Source organism: Maniola jurtina, chromosome 2, assembly GCF_905333055.1.
Source record: "Maniola jurtina chromosome 2, ilManJurt1.1, whole genome shotgun sequence".
Lineage (NCBI taxonomy): Eukaryota > Metazoa > Arthropoda > Insecta > Lepidoptera > Nymphalidae > Maniola > Maniola jurtina.
Genome location: NC_060030.1, coordinates 1,530,595 through 1,548,165, shown reverse-complemented (window position 1 = coordinate 1,548,165; position 17,571 = coordinate 1,530,595). Strand labels below are relative to the sequence as shown.

The following is a 17,571-nucleotide window of genomic DNA, read 5'->3' as shown; positions in this document are numbered from 1 at the left end:
AGCAGTTGTTTCTATGTAGCTCTTCGGTTTCTACACGGCATCGTACCCGAAACCTTAATCGCTTGGCGTATGGTATATGGTGGTAACTAAGTCCTCGGCAACCTGGGCGGTCTACTTGGCTTCTGGAGCGAGCTTGGATGGCTGGAGTGAAGACTTCGGCGGGGAGGGGCAACACATGCACAACAGACGGAAACGTTTAAGTGCGGAAACCAGCCCAGAAAGAGAAGAGAAGAGATGGTGGTAACTAGCCACGGCCGAAGCCTCCTACCAGACCAGACAGACCTGAGGAAAATTAACTTCCAAATTTTCCCACTCATAAAAGCATAGCGCTCACAACTGTTCCATGAGGGTCGTCATTTCATGAAGTTTGATTTTATTGCATTTTTCTTTTTTATTCCAGAACGTACTGTAATCACCGATAAGCCGGAACACTACGAAGTGGCCGCGGGCTCTTCAGCGACCTTCCGTTGTAACGCCAACGCGGACGACTCGCTCAAGCTAGAGATCATCTGGCTCAACGACGGACAACCCATCGATTTCGATAACCAGCCGCGTTTCCGCATGACCAACGACTACTCCCTGCTCATATCCGATACTACCGAGTTGGACTCCGGGGAGTATACGTGTATTGCGAGGACTGCCATCGATGAGGCGCGCGCGCAAGCCACGCTAACTGTGCAAGGTGAGTTAAAGTTAAGCTGTATGGGAGTAGTTTGTTTTGGGCTCATCATAACAATAGGAATATGATCATCTGAGGGGCTTTTATGCTGGACCCCAACTGGTCCAACCATATAGTGTCTTGGAACTTGATAATATTGACTTCTGAGGTTAACACTTCGTTAGCGTGATTCAGGCTTCATAGTGAGTGATGGAAGATACATGTGGTGCCACCTAGTGAGATCGTCGTAAGTTGCTTTCCGTTATCATCTGGCTCAACGACGGACAACCCATCGACTTCGACAAGCAGCCGCGATAACCTTTCGGTAATTAATTAGCCACGGCCGAAGCCTCCCACTATACAACTAGTACTATACTAGTAACTATTAAGACTGTTATCATTAACTTCTCATAAAATTATAGCCCAATGCGAATTACGGATCTTCTTGTTCATTACTCAGTATATCCCCTTATTCACAGACAAACCGAATCCACCCAAACTCGACGGTATCGACTGCCACGAGAAGGTGGCAACCCTACGCTGGCACTCTATGGGTGACAACCGCGCACCCATCCTACGCTTCTCAATCCAGTACAACACCACCTTTACCCCTGACACCTGGGATTTAGCCTCCGACTCAGTGCCAGCCATCGATACCTCCTGGACCGTCGAACTGAGTCCCTGGGCCAACTACACGTTCAGGGTTATAGCGTGGAACAAAATAGGACCATCTACCCCGTCTTCTCATTCTGATGTGTGTACCACTCAGCCGGATGTGCCGTACAAGAACCCGGATAATGTTGAAGGCAAGGGACGTGACCCCACCAATATGGTCATTTCTTGGACGGTGAGTTTTGTTCATACTTTACTTTAAACAAAGGTGATGAAAGAAATTACTTCCGCCTGCTGACATCACAATGGCGGGACAACCAAACTCCTATGTAGCTCATCGAAAATGTTTTTCTTTAGCGTGTTAAGACTGCATTGAGTCTTGTTTGTTTGTCAGTTTGCAAAATTACTCAAGTATTCCAACTTTGCAAGCTGTACTTTTGCCTGTTTGTACTGAGCCTGTAAATAATCAATAATCATATAAAAGATAAGTTCTGACTCACAGATTGACTCTTTAATGCCCAGCTCAAACTATTCAACCTAAAACTTAGTTACTTTTAGACAAGGATGACTGGTTTTTTTTTTTCGAAATTCTCATGGGAGCAAAACCGCGAGCGGACGCTAGTAAAATTAATAGTTTATTCATCATGGATGATCAATAATAACTAATGTTTAAATGGGTAAAATGTCAAATCAACCTTTAAAAAATTGAATATAAATAGCATAAAATTGAATATAAAAAATGAAATATAAATGGCAGGTCATTGAAAATCTAAAATAAAATGATTTTTTTAATCAGAAAATGCCCCAAATCGAGCACAACGGCCCCGGCTTCTATTACTTCGTATCGTGGCGACGCAACATTTCCGGCGCCGCGTGGAGCGACCAACAAGTACGCGACTGGCGACAGACGGAACTTGTCGTGCTCAGTACACCCACCTTCCAGCCCTATAGGATCAAGGTAAGAGCAATTAAATATAAGTGACTTATTGCTATACAAAAAACATTTTTGTACTAGACTGTCAACATTAATATTTCTGATTTGTATTCCTTAAAGTTAGGACGCCGCCGTTACATTTTTTTGTTTAAACTCTGCCAACACGTCCGAAACAATCAGCTTAAACCAAGACTGAAATTCGTTCTTACAGGTAATCGCTGTCAACTCCAAAGGAACTTCGAATGTTGCGCCAGTAGAAGTAATCGGATGGTCAGGAGAAGACAAACCCCTGCAAGCTCCTTCCAACTTCACCCTCGTGCAAGTGACCACCGGCACCACTGCCCTGCTCAGCTGGAACCCTGTCACCCCGGAATCCGTCCGTGGACACTTCAAGGGGTACAAAATCCAGACCTGGATAGATGGAGAAGAGGACAGGCCAAAAGAAATCTTTGTCAAAGCCGATGCATCGAGTGCTTTAGTATCCAAATTCAGGCCATTCAGAAAGAACAACGCCAGAATTTTAGTCTACAATGGAAGATTCAACGGACCACCAAGCGAAACCTTAAGCTTTGTTACCCCTGAAGGTAAACCGGGAACCGTGCGATCATTCGAAGCATACCCAATCGGATCATCAGCCATGCTCCTCAAATGGGACAAACCAATGAACGAAAACGGAATTTTAACAGGCTACAAGATTTACTACCAGAAAGTATCCGGAACGAACATAGGTCCTTTACAAGAGAGGAAGAAAGAGATCGATCCGAAATTCGACCGCGCAAAGCTGGCAGGACTCGAACCCAACACGAAATACAGAATCGAGATTCGCGCGAAGACGAAAGCAGGGGAAGGTGATAAATATTACGTAGAACAGACTACTAAAGCAATGGTTAACGCAGTTCCGGATGTACCACTTTTTGAGACCAGTACATTGCCTGCTAAGGAGGGGACAGCCCATATCCTAGTACGGTGGATTCCCTCATTGGAAGGTCACGCTGGTACTCACTTCGTAGCGTGGTACAGGTTGAGAGGTCACCCGGAGTGGTTGCAAAGCAATGAAGTGACAGAAGATGATTATGTGATTTTGACTGGTTTGGAGCCAGGGCAGGAGTATGAGGTGAAAGTGACGGCGCATGACGGGGAGTACTTCAGTACCAGTGAAACGAGGGTTGTTGATACTACTATTGGTAAGTTAAACATTTTTTTTACAAGTTGTTTTAGTTTGCATAGATTGTTATTATTATTTACTAGGTTATACTCACGACTTGTCCACTTGGATTACACAAATTAAACCCTTAGGGGTTGATTTTTCAAAAATCTGTTATAGCTTATCCATTTAGCTTACAAGTATATGAATTCAAAAAAAAAAAACAAAATTCAAAATATTTTTATTCAATTAGACTTTTACAAGTTCTTTTGAATGCCAAACATTATAATATCCTATATAAATGATTGTGCTGCTTCCACTTCCTGTTAACTTTACTTATAAATGTGATAAAATATAGTGTCAGTAACAAAACAGAGTTGTCTCTTACATCTTTGTTTCATTACCAAAATAAGCAGGAGGCACTAAACCGCACCTGTTGTGTTTTTGTACTGAAGTTTTGCTCACAAAGTGGTCCATTTTGATGTTTAAACTATTGTGAATGATTTCCATTTTTAGGATAGAATGTACCGGCTCATGGATTTAGTCGATGTAAAAAAGTGTAAGTTATATGTTCTAAATTTAAAGTGGTCCATGTCGTTTCCCAGATGGTCCTCACGTGAGTCTGCGCGAGGAGACAACGGCCACGGCCAGCTGGTTCATCGGCGTGATGGTAGCGCTGGCCTTCCTGCTGCTGGTGCTGGTGCTGGTGTGCGTGGCGCGGCGCAACCGCGGCGGCAAGTACGACGTGCACGATAGAGAGCTGGCGCACGGTCGCGCGGACTGTCCAGACGCGGCCTTCCACGAGTACACCACCCCGTGAGTACACTGCCTTATCATCATCATCGATATAGAATGTAGTACAAGTTTATAGGTCACGAACAAAACTGCATTCATTCAGTAACTTTTCATTTTCATCAAAAATTTTCAAATCCACGATCACGGAGCTTTCAGGATTGGTGGCTCCCCACCTACAAATATTGGTCAAACGATTGTATTATAAAATTGTTAAATAAATAATTAAATATTGCATGTTATTTATTTTGACTATTAAAAAAAAAATCTTTCTTTTCGTCTTCTTCCAGCCTGGACAACAAGTCGCGCCACTCGATGAGCAGCGGCACCAAGCCAGGCGGTCCTGAGAGCGACACCGACTCCATGGCGGAGTACGGCGAAGGCGAAACTGGTACGTTCACTTGTATTCTCCACAGCAACGCGTTAAGGGTCCGTTCAGACTAGGTCTGGTGGGAGACCTCGGCCGTAGCTACTTACCAATACCACTCTACAGGCAATACCGTGCCGCGAACCGATTTAGCGTTCCGGTACGATGCCGTGTAGGCACCGATAAGGGGTATAGGTTTAATAAAAGTGCCGTACCGCTTTCAAGCTAGCCCGCTTACATCTTAGACTGCATCAAATTTACCACTAGGTGAGATTACAGTCAGGGCTGACTTGTGATGGAATGAATAAAATAAAAACATTTTAGATAGACCAGTGCGGAGTGTAGAGCAATGATCGTTTTTAAAATTGAGTTTTAGGTCATTGAAATAAGGTTTATTTTACACTTAATGATGCCTATGACTTCGACCGCGTGGATTATTAAAAATCCTGTTAAATTTCCTGAAGTAAAAAGGAGTCTATTTCCTAGCTACTAGCTGTCTCTGTACCAATGATGCCCCCGAATTTACCCAAGTCAAGATTTAGGTTTATTGAATCCCGTGAGAACTTCCGAGACAAATAGTAGCCTGTGTCCTTCCCTGAGAGTGAGATGCAAGCTGTCTCTGTAACAAACGTCAAAACGGTTAAATATATCGGTCGTGAAAACCAAGCAGACAAACATACACGCATTTATTATTAGTATGGCTTCTTTTCTTTATTTGTAAGACGATGCAAGCAAAGAACTCAACTCAGTATAAAACATGAGCGTGGATTGTCTGCTCCTTCTATCTTTCGCTGCTGGTCTGTATGAACGGACCCTTAATACGTTAGATGGACTTGCATTAACCTGTTTCTATACCAAATTAAGTATAGTACGCGATAGGTCGTGATGGCAGTCGGGGTGGAAACGCTCCGCACACCCGCACAGTCCCCGTGCTAACACGGTGCGGGCGAGCGCGGGTGACGTGCGGGTGTGCGGGGCGTCTCCCCTCCTCATACCACGATTGCCATCTCGACCTGTCGCGCACTATAGTTTGGTGCAAGTAAGCTTTAGTTTATATTCAGTTTTGATAATCATGCTTTTTTGATTAAAAAAAAAAAATAGTTTTTAATTTTTGCCTCATCCATGTAATGGTCATAATGCATTATCTTTTTTTTACGTTTTATGCATTGTTCTAGTTTAAAATTAGTTTTATATTGGTTTTTATGCATTACTTCAAGTAAAGAATCGGCCTTTATTTTGGTATAAGTGAAAGTTATTTGCTATTTTATTAATATTAAAGAGTTTAACTTTAAATAGTGAAATTCAAGTTTAAAAAGTACATATATTATATTTTGTACAATGGTATAGAATCCTTCGTCTTAAATCTATTACGGATGAGATAAAACCTAGTGAACTTTCACTTCTAACTCCATTAGTTTTCGTATCAAATCATAAAGACTGTTGTTTAGTATTGTGTTGGCATGAGTGTTATGTTGCATGGCGTGTTGCAGCGGGCATGAACGAGGATGGGTCGTTCATCGGACAGTACGGCCGCAAGCGCCGCGCGCCGCCCGCCGGTCAGCCCGACTCCGCCTCGCAGGCCTTCGCCACGCTCGTCTAACCCGCTCACCCACCCACCCCCACCAACCCCGCACTCCCGCGCCCTAGCTCTAGGCTGCATTTACTGTGCTCAAAGGACTTGGAACGTTACCACATTATTTGATTCGATATCGGTTTATCTAGTACCGGTATCAATATTCGGTATTCAGCTAAGGCTGAGATCGATTCAACAAGAATTAAAACGAGCCACATTGAGCTCTCTATAGATCTTATACCCAGTGTCGAATGTTCAGTAAAGATATCAAGAGTTTATCCCTATACCAATCAGTTTGTTAAATATGGTTACATATCGATTGGTTGGATCAAATAACGGTATTCGAAAATTTTATCGACCGATAAGCGTTAGGGTTTGCAAAATCTATGAAAGTATTGATATTTTTAGCGTCGCTACATTCGCATAGATATCGAATAAATTATAACTTTCTTTGGGTACTTTTATAGCGATATTCGAATAGATAATGTGGAAACGGCTCAAGTGTTAGGCACGTGTGGAAACTTCTATTGGTGGCCTATTCAATATTATTTATACAGCTTTATTTTACAAACTGATAGTCTCGGCCGCTTATCCCCTCATGCGCGCTAAGCTTCATACGTTCAAGCTAGTTGCGTCTGAAAAAACGTAGTGCCATTGCATCACAAATTAAAAAAAACCCCCCCAATCGCCGCAGAAAAAAAATATTCTTCGTTCCGATTGGTCCGAACGTGAAACCGCCCGCCAAAATTTTTTTTATTGTATATTCGATCTGGTTGTGTATGAATCTCGTTTAATCTCGCTAATTTTATTATTGACAATTTAAAATAAAAGGGCGTCAAAGTCTTTATCGTACTATTTCAAAAATAGTTGTAATAAAGACCGTTTCATGCGTCCCGAGTCTTTGCAAGGCGTCCTTCCCTACTTAGCGTCGATTTACGTTGGCGGCGCAATGAGGTACTGCAATGCGATGTAATTTTGTGGATATGAATGTGGACTCTATTACGTAGGCAATAAGTTACATATTTCCGTACAAGTTTTTTTTTAATTTATGTACGTTTTTTTTTACGTGACAATTATGGTTTCTTAGGGAAGCTACTATCATTAACTTAGCTATATAGCGCCCTCTCTCTATTACATAGGTTATACAAATGATAGAGACAAAAATCTCAGTGGGCGCTAACCATTTTGAGGCACCAGCCAATCACAGACGAGACTATGTTTTCTAATTGAATTTCGAATTTCGAAAAATAGAATCGAATTTCGAATGTTTTTTGAAAACATATTTGTTCCTATCATTTGTATGGGGTTTACGTAACAAAGAGAGCGTTGTACTAACTTCTTACCGCGGTTAGAGTCTAGTAAGACTGTTTTAAACGCATGTCTTTTAACAACCAAATTCTACTCCACAATAAATACATCGCTTCGCATTGCATCGCTTCGCCTACAATGGTAGTCGACCTTTAAACGTTTAGGTTAGTTATTAAGTACACATTAGATAATAAGTTGTTTAGGTTGTAAAAACAGATATTTTATACAGAGTGAAATGCAGTGAATGTTTCTATTATACTTATGATAATATAGTCTATGTTATATACATGTGAGCACGAGCTTTTGTGTTACGTTTTTGGTTTGCATTTATATTGTTAGAGTAGTATAGATAGCCGTATAACCCATATCTCCGTCCCATTCTTTTGATTCTTTTGTTTTTGCCTGCACGAGCCGCCATGTTTTATTTTCTTGTAAGGTATGATTTTTGTTTTGTTTTGCTATTTTATTGATTGATTTTAAAAGCTTCAGGTATTTTTTTATAACTTTACATTATTTTAATTTAACTTATGATTATTTTATCATCACACCGAATTTGTTTGAATCCGAGGCGCATCCGAGAAATTCTCACGGATGACAAAGAGAACTCGGATGAGTCGGAGCTAGTCCGTAAGCTACCATACAAATAGTTCTATGACTACTTTCGGAACGTATTTTCATTTTATAATCTAGGTATATATTATTATTAGCTGATGCCCGCGACTTTGTTCCCGTGGGTATAGGTTTTTAAAAATCCCGTTGGAACCCATTGATTTTCTGGAATTAAAGGTACCCTATGTATTAATCCAGGGTATAATCTATCTTCATTCCAGCCAATTTCGTCCGGTAGTTTTTACGTGAAAGAGTAACAAACATCCATCCTTACATATAAACTTTCGCGTTTATAATATTAGTAGGATAGATTCATGAGTTTAAATGTTTAAAAAAAGATTCCGTCGAAATGAAAACCTCCCCCTTTTTTGAAGTCGGTTAATTAGTAGATAACATAATTTTCTGTGTACAGGTCGCTTCACAGAGGACGGTTCGTTCATCGGGCAGTACGTGCCGGGCGCGCGCGTGCTCCCCCCGCCGCCCGCGCCGCCCGCGCCCCTCCCCGGCCTCACGCAGCCACCCACATACGTGTAGACACACAACACACCAACGCTGCGACACGAGAAACCGACCACTGACGAAGCCAAACTTATTGTAAGGGTAAAACCTCAGCGTTTTGAGTGGCGTGCAACGTCCGGGAGAGCGTATGGCGACTTGACGACACTTAGTATGAGGTTTATAGAGCGCAATTTACTTTGCTCAGACTTAAGATTGAGTTAAAACGAGACAGATTTATCTGAGTGATATACATCTGTCTCGTTTTAACTCTGTCTTAAGTCTAAGCAAAGTCTGAGTGCGCTCTGTAGATTTCAACATTAGGGCGCTTGTGTGTATGAAGAAGTGATGCACACGAACGCTGCACGCACCGCCCCACCACGTCACGCTCTATTCTGTCCACGGAGAAGCGCTCGCTTTGTAACGTAATCCCATACAAATGATAAAGAAAAAAAACTCAGTGGGTGGTTACCATTTAGAGTCACCAACCAATCACAAGTGAAACATATGTTTTCGAATGAATTTGATTAAATTTCGCATGTTTTTTGAAAACATTTTGGGATTACGTAACAGAGAGAGTCCTATACTAACTTTTCTCCGTAGATAGTGTATAAAGCGGGTCCTTAGGCTTACAAGATTTTAGTCAAATTAAAACGCATCAATGATTTCAAAGGTTAAAAGTCACTTCGATCTAAAATGTAATGACTCATCCTGAATAAATTGTATGGAAGAACCAGTATTCAGTGGTCGGTTTCACAACATATTTCTGGAAAGTGTGCACTTAACGCATTGTTACGCAATATAAAAAAACTGATGCTGAGAAAAGACGTGCACTCTCAATCGTTCACGCTGAGAAAATATCGATATTTCTTTAAGCGTATGAAATATTTTCACTATTTATATGTATATTTTCACTGCCACTATTTTCATCAGGAACTAAATTTTCATCTCATTGGCTAATTCTGTTATACACAATCTCTAAACTAAATACTAATAAACTAAATACAAAATGTAGTGCAGTATTTCTTCGCAGGGAGCATTATGGAAGAGATGACAATACACTTAAGCTAAAATCTATAGAGGGCATTTGACTTTGCTCAGGCTTAAGACACTGTTAAAACGAGACAGCGTTATACCGCTGGCATAATCTGTCTCATTTTAACTGAAACTAAAGTCTAAGCAAAGTCAAAGTGTGCTCTATAGATTTCAACCCAAGACCTGACATTTTACTTTAATTTAGAGATTGTGTATTAGTCACATTATCTGTATTTAGTTTAAATATATTAGTGCGAAAGGCTCTAAAGGGTTAGAACCCAGAGCCATGAAGTCAGTTAAAAAATGTGTTTGAAAAGGAGCCGCTAGGTTTAGCGAAATGCCTATTATGTTATTGAACAGTGTCAGTATTGATGGGTGATGGTAAAATGACTTTATTTTTCAAATACAAATAAATATTTCGGACGGCGAATATCACATGCCTTATCTATCATATGAGCAATGCATATTTTGAATGAACTAAGCACATCTCCTAATAAAATAAAAATAAAAACGAAATTGCAAAAAAAAAATAGCAAAAAGAGGTGGCTCTTTGCGTTGTATCCCTGAAGCAAATACCTACTTATCGCTATCCCACTTCAACGGCCGAGCGAGAGCGAGAGGTCGGACGCCACTAAGGTCTAACCTCTCGCTCTATTCGTTAATCGAAGTGGGATGGCGATAAGTAGTCATTTGCTTCAAGTAGGTATTAGGAGCGCCTGATCCACCTTTTTTATGGTCGTATCTCTTATTACGTCTTGAAGTTACGATTTACGACACATCACAAAGGTAAAAAATTTCTTGGGATGATAATGCACACTAATCTACTAAAGAGATTTCGATTCTTTGGTGTTACAGTTAAAGGGAGCATGTGTCTAGTTAATTTAATCGAGTTATATGGATTTGTTTAATTACGAGACTGATTTTATGTAAATTAATGAGGAGTCCTCATAACCTGGCACTGCAAATTTAGATCTTTACACTTTACTTACGCATACATAAGAAATAACGTCTTTATCTAGAAATATCCTTTAGGGGGTGAATGTGGAATAATACTAAAATAATCACCGATTTACATCTAAAATTACACCCTGAAGGGGTAACTCGTAATAGTGGACTTTCCCTTTAAATCTAGTGATATTTTCTCTTAGGGGGTAACTAGTAAACTTGGAATAAACACAAGTAAGCCAAGAGTAGTCCTCTGTATTGACTCATCTGTTAGACACGTTATAAAGTATGGTGTTAAGGATTTCAATTAAGATTTTAAGCCTAGAACACACAGTTTATGCAACACGCAGATTATGCAACTCAACTCATTGGAAACGACTCGGTTACGTTTTAAATAATGGTTGACTTATTCTGTTACGTTTGTGATTTGCCGTCTGTTTTGGACTTAGAAGTGGAGATTATGTCGTTATACAGGGTGTACAGTAACAAATGAATAGCTGACGATTTACAGTTAATGAACTAAATTAGTTAGTACCGATTCAAAATTAAAAACAAAAATTCAAAATCTTGTTCTATGAAGATTTCAAAACTATTATGACATTGGATATCGAGTTACTAACAAAAACGGGCTGCAGCCTGCAAATTGTTCAGAGTAAAATAATATTTTTAAAGTATTATATTATTGTAATAAAATATTGTCTACGGTATCAGTATGTCTTGTGGTCTTGTCACTGCACACCCTGTATACAGGCAGCGAATACTCGCGTAGAACATAGAAGGATTTGGGCTCGATATCAATTACTTGTAATAATAAGGATACGGTTTAGATCGCGAAGTGTCGGTGTATAAAAAAATGCTATTTTTGTCACAGATAAAATAAAGAGAGAATTAAGTATTGAAAGATAGTCTAAGATACCAAAAAGTGAATTGGAGCTTAAAGAGTTGACAGATTACAGCAATTTTTCGACTCAAGAGTTGAAAAAATGACTGTAATCTGTCAATTTATTTAGATGCTCTAAAATGGTCACGACATTCATATACATCAAACTTACATTTCTCTAACCTTAATGAGCAATTTTCTCACAAAAACATCAAGGTCCTGGGATGTATTTGATTATGAATTTTGTCAAAACCTCCCCTTAATTTACTCTTTGGTCTCTTACACTATAAATTAAAGATTTACTCCGAAAACCGGTGGTCAGACGCGTTTAATTTGTAGAATAATATGCTCTTGTATAGAATATGAACGGCAGCTCAATATGACTTATTTAAAGTAAGCCATTAGTTTTTATCTCATACATATTACATATTATCGATATTTACTACATATTTTAGATAACCTATGATAAAAAAATATAAAGGCAGTGATACACATGACTGGGGCGGCCTGAAATCTGAGTGTATTGGTTCAAATAGTTTTAAGTTTTCGTCTTAGCTATTCTCATCTAACAGCTTTTCTACTATTATTATTAGTTGGAGAGCAAAGAGGAAGCAATATGTAAAACATGCCTAATATACTCTTTAAAACAATTGCATGCTTCCAAAAGCATGCCAGATACCCATGGGCAATTTCAAACTGTTAATCAAGGTAGGCTAGTAGCTAGATGAAAAAAGATTCTAGAAAATTGCAAGGCGTTTGATATTTCTCCCCCTAATGGAATTGTCAGGGAAAGCTGCAATTTGTTTTCTTCTTCTTTTCTTGTTTGGTGGCTTTTTGAATTTGCATTTCAACTGGCACTCCCCGAAGCGTATCTAGAAACTAGCATTCGCAATAGTGGCATGTTAACATCTTGATGAGAATGCCAGTACTCGGAATATCGATCTCGGCTTGCTAGTCCCTCGCATGCCATCTGCGGGCATGTGTATCATGACCTTTATTCCTGGCACTATTCTATCGCGTTTATTTTTATACATCAAATGCATATCTTTCTTCTACAAATTGTTTAGGACCACAACAAAGATAAATTCTATTTTTAAGACTATTTAAGATTTAAATTAAAATGATAAATTTTGACATCTATTCTTCTATGTAGACGCTAATATAGTATTCATTAGCATTTATCAATTTTTCTCATTAGCACTACTGATTAACAGCTAGGATTTCGTTTTAGCATCTGTATAGCATTTTGGGTGATATCATTCGAAATTATTTATGCTCCATAATAGCACACAATTTTTCGAGTATTTTTCCAGAGAGATATGATATTTCATAGTTAAATGGTTGCTTTACATTGGGTCAGTTACTGAATTTTGCAACTGTCTAAGTTTAGTCGGCGATTCTTGAGCCTCTAAATTGGCTAAATCTAGCTTTGTTTTTTTGAGTTTTGTATCTAGATTATAAGTCAAGAGTTTTGTGTGACGATTGCTAAAAGTTACACAAAAGGGGAGATGACTTGCAACGAAGGTATGAGACAGTAACCTGCCTAATGTAAATCCTCCTTTACGCGTTAATTAATATCAATTATAGCAAATGTAAAATCTATTTTGGTACGGATGTCGAGTGAGCTGTATGTCCCCTGTGGATATGCAGCTCGGAGTATTTTTGTAGGCGCACGCGGTTTGGCCACCGGGCGACGTTGGTGCTTGCGGGCGTGAGAGAGCGAGTATTAGGTGTTGTGATCGTAGCTGTGTAGTTAGCACTGTTCGCTTGTCTGTCTGCTTACCGGTGACGCTACGTGCTCAGCTTGTATATTATTTTGAACCCCTTACTTTATACTGTTTTCTGTTTGACAGATTGCGTTGAATTGAATAGAAGCACGATTTGTGGCTGGTTAAAATAAATTCAACAGTTCTTTGCGATGCGTACAATACTATCAAATCTGCGATGGTCTTGATATTTTTGTTTTGTAAGTTTACTGTCCCAAAAAATATTTTTTAATCGTCAAAAAGAAAATAGTATAATAGTGCGGGTGACATATTAACACCGGTTATTGGTTAAGTGTTGGATGGAACTGAAGAAGCCGCCTTGTATATCGCATTATACAGTATTTATGATATTATCTGGAATCTCGGACTACCCTCGAATGTATTGGTTTCACTGTTAAGTGTATGTAGCTAGCTAAGACGTGATGTAAATGTTATATTTTGGCAGGCGGAGGTTATTACCCTTTCCAAGTTTCTAAATCTAATGTGAAAAGCAAAGTAAGTTTTTACTCACTGAGCGCAATTTACGTTAGGATGATTTGCCTTTTTAGGGCTCAAATGAATCTATACTTCATGCTCTACATGATGTTAAACTGATGTTTTTCGATCTCTTTTAATATCTGAGATATTGGTATGGTCAAGTGCCGCAAGTATAGAAAAAACTGTAATACGTCAAAAAAATGTACTTTGCCTAAAATGGCAATTCTTACACATTAGAAATTCTAATGAAATAATCTTCGACGATTTCGGCTACCTCACTCACTCTTTTCGTTTGTGAGTGAAGTTAGCAACAGCTGTCAAGATTATTGTTAACAGCATTTGAAGCATGTAGCCTCCGTCATACAAAAACAACATTATAGCCTAATCCAAATGCTAGTACGGATGTATTGACACCTAATAACTTCACTCATAGTGTAATAATATTGTCAACATCACTAAGTTGTGGGTGAACAAGTAGGAACTGTCAATATGTATCTGTTAACATTTGAATAGGGCAATAAAATTATGTAGATATACTTAGTAGATTTTTTGTATCTCCCAGTTTATCATACTTTATGCACCTCGCTAAGTTATGACAAATTGATGTGCCGAATTTGATGCGACAATCCTTATTTGGTTCTAGCAGAAATTGTTTATAATTTCGGGATTACCGATTGACCTTGTAGAAAAACATCACCAGTTAAAGCAAAGCTTGTGTCCGTGTGGGCCAGTACTGTGACAAAAGAGGATATATCCTCCCCTCGAAAAGCCGCGTTGCTTATAAGTTGCTGGGCTCACTTGAAATGCCCGCTCTTCAGTCACGGCGTAAACAACAGCGTGGATATTTCCCTACGTTCATGAATGGTTGGTTGATTTACTTGAAGTGAAGAGCAGGCATAGCACGCCCACGTGGCGCGGCGTGTTGCAAATGTGTTTCCAGCATTATTGTCTCGATCCCGCGTATCTCACTTGTATCTCGTGTTAGTTAAGGTTTCGTGTTATCTAATGTTAGGCAGCTAAGGCGTTCGCTTGTCGCTCTAATGTAATGTAATATTATCTATTTTTCATACCGAAGTATTTATTTCATCTTTAACAATTCTCTTAATTTACCTGCGCTGTTGGTCAAATTCAACTGTAACAAAATCTTTCCACTTACATTTAACGTTATTGCTTATTAATTGGAATAACGTTTAGTACTCTTAAATAATTAACGTTATTTTTAGTAACGTTATGCGTTACGTGTGTAACAAAGACTAAAGACGTATTTAATCACCTTCATAAACAAACAAATATATTTTAACGAAATAAACTTTAATACGTGCATTATTTCAAGTGGATATTTATAATTTCGTACTGACAAATCCCATATTTAATTTTAATCAAATATTGAATTTATTTGTGTGATAATTGAATATATATTTCAATTCAATATTTTTGTACAGTTGAGTTTGTTCAACGGTTAAATTATTCTTATGACAGCTTATTTAATATGTATTTATAAATATTTATTTATTCATACGCCTGAAAGGTGTCGGGTCCTAAATAATACATTCCACGCGGTCAAACCATGTTGATTTTATAAATTCTCCCATGTTTGCGTTTTACAATAATAAGACGATCAGATGTGATCTGAATAACGTTTATCAGAACTGGACTCATGTTGCGACAGCGTTTCATAGTATTAAATAACTATCTACTTATTTTCCTTTTTCGAGGGCCAGACTAGTGACTTTCTGTCACTGTGACTGAAATGTACTAGGACTGTTAGACACAGTATATAAATAAATAACGTTATATTTGGAACAGTAACAAATAATAACGTTATTTTTTGTAACAGTGACAAAAATCACTACTATGGTCGCAGTCTTAGTGTATACTAATTCCCAGTTACTAATTTAATATTTAATTGCTAACATAACCTTTATATTGTTCTCATTTGAGCTTACCTACTGTGTAACGATCGGTACCTTATATTGTAACATGCATTATTATATTTGAAAAGCACTGTTATATTATAGCCCCTTTAAGTTGTTTGTTAAGGAGTCTTTATCATGTCTATTGTCTAGTAAGAATTTAATATATATTATGTAATATTTAATTATACCTGGTTAGTTAAACTATTTTCCATTTGACTTAATATTAGTTAGTGTAATTCGTATAGCATTATACCGATTACCGATTTGGTTATCGATATAAAAAACGATACACTTAATGGTCAAAAAATGTATGCAAACTTCAGATAGAAAATAGTATATTGGATCGGGTATAGATATAGTAGGAGAGCCTTGTTCGATTCGCGTCTGTTTTTTGTCGCTTTTTTATACCGCGCTGTTGATAATTGAAAATTCTCTCTCTTGGACTATTTGTTAACATTCAAAATGGCGAAATAACGTTAAAAATAAATTAATTGTTGAAATCACTAAAATTACGGTGATATATGATCACTGCCTTTTCCCCTAAGAATAAATTAGAGTTTTCTATATAATTGTGTTCATTTTGTAGTTTTACCTTTTTATTGCGCGACGCACTTGCGATCAGTTCTCATTAATAATTAGGAAGATTTTGAGCGCGACTGTAGTTTCATTGCTGTTGTCTGAATTTTTAGTACGATAATAAAGCATTACAAGAATAACAGTCAGTAACAATTCCGTTGCATTTGTACTTTTACATCAGAGAAATAATCTCATCGTTCTTCAATTATAACAATTTCAGTCAATAGTCGATTTGAATATGAATCGATTGTAGGTATTTGCAATTGCTCAGTTCCTATTGTGCGCGAGTGCGTTGCGCAAAATATAACACCCCTGTTTGTAATAACGACAGTTAGTCAACTTGCCTTATATATTATCTGTAAAGGACCTCTATATTATGATATATTTATTTGAGTTTAGGAGATTTTTCATTTAATTAACGAAGAGTTGCTGTTCGTGAAGAAATGCACAATATTATTATGCATTTATCTACCGAATAGAACGTCACAAAATGTGTAAAACCACTTTACTTTTTATTCCGAATTATTAATTTGTATTGATAATATAAATAAATGAACATGACAAACCGCTGTTTAATCTGTGCGATCAAATAAATGTATAGTTTAACATGCATACATTTATTTGCCCGCAAGTGTACTTTCAATAGAATTAATGATTTTAAAATGTAACAAAATAAATAACATTAGAATTGTGTATTCTCGATAAATAAATGATTCTTTGTAGCATTTAAGTCTGTAGAAATTTGTAATAAAGACACTTTGTTACATTATTATAAAAAAATATATTTTTAGTCTGTGCACAAAATTATGATTTGATCAACAAAATGATTTAATTTAATGAAAAGTAAATTTAAGATATTTGTCTCAGACAAGATCATTTAGATTGTTTCGACGCATAGATTAAAATAATTTATGAAAGTAATTTTATGTTATTAATAACAATTGGAATTGGTACTACGATTCTATTATGTAAACAAACGTGTCTTTAATATGAAACAATAGCCTACTTTTGAAGTCTTTTCGAAAACTGTTTACCCTCGATTGCATTGAAAGTGGAATATTGACGAATCAGTGCCCCGCAGTAAATATTACACATCAAGTATTAGAAAGAGTAAAATGTCGCCTCAGTCACATATATAGTCATATATATATGACAACAAAACGTCACATATGTATGAGTGACAGAGACGACGCTTTACAAAGCTGGAGATTTTATCTCTTTCTAAAGCTCGATATATTATATTTACTGCTGGGTACTGCAGTAATTAGTGGTCTCTGTCACTTCTGGCGTTGGCGATTGAGTTACGAATTAATAATTTACTCTGTTTATTTCGCATTAAGTGACGATAATTTATTGTAACTACGATGGATATTTTTTTATGTTGCATAGAAAATAAATTTTAAGAAATTACCTATTTTGTTTTCTTGTTACTACCCACATTTTTTACGTATGTTAAGCCGAGCTTTAGATATAACGTTTTGAAT

The 17,571-nt window shown here is 37.7% G+C and overlaps 1 protein-coding gene across 4 annotated transcripts in view; it reads left to right on the top strand.

Moving 5' to 3' along the window:
• The window catches only part of LOC123873415 (neuroglian), a 59,540-nt gene extending 42,043 nt beyond the window's left edge, over nucleotides 1-17,497 (top strand). For 2 of the 4 annotated variants that reach the window (XM_045918262.1, XM_045918276.1), the window contains 7 exons: nucleotides 401-682; nucleotides 1,138-1,505; nucleotides 2,067-2,228; nucleotides 2,416-3,388; nucleotides 3,954-4,164; nucleotides 4,431-4,531; nucleotides 8,410-17,497. In XM_045918262.1, coding sequence (XP_045774218.1) covers nucleotides 401-682; nucleotides 1,138-1,505; nucleotides 2,067-2,228; nucleotides 2,416-3,388; nucleotides 3,954-4,164; nucleotides 4,431-4,531; nucleotides 8,410-8,531 — 2,219 coding nt within the window. In that variant the 3' untranslated portion in view covers nucleotides 8,532-17,497. Of the gene's footprint in view, nucleotides 1-400; nucleotides 683-1,137; nucleotides 1,506-2,066; nucleotides 2,229-2,415; nucleotides 3,389-3,953; nucleotides 4,165-4,430; nucleotides 4,532-5,997; nucleotides 6,899-8,409 lie in introns of those variants that run through there. The other 2 variants (XM_045918281.1, XM_045918269.1) reach the window with 2 other exon arrangements.
• The last annotated feature ends 74 nt before the right edge of the window (nucleotides 17,498-17,571 follow it).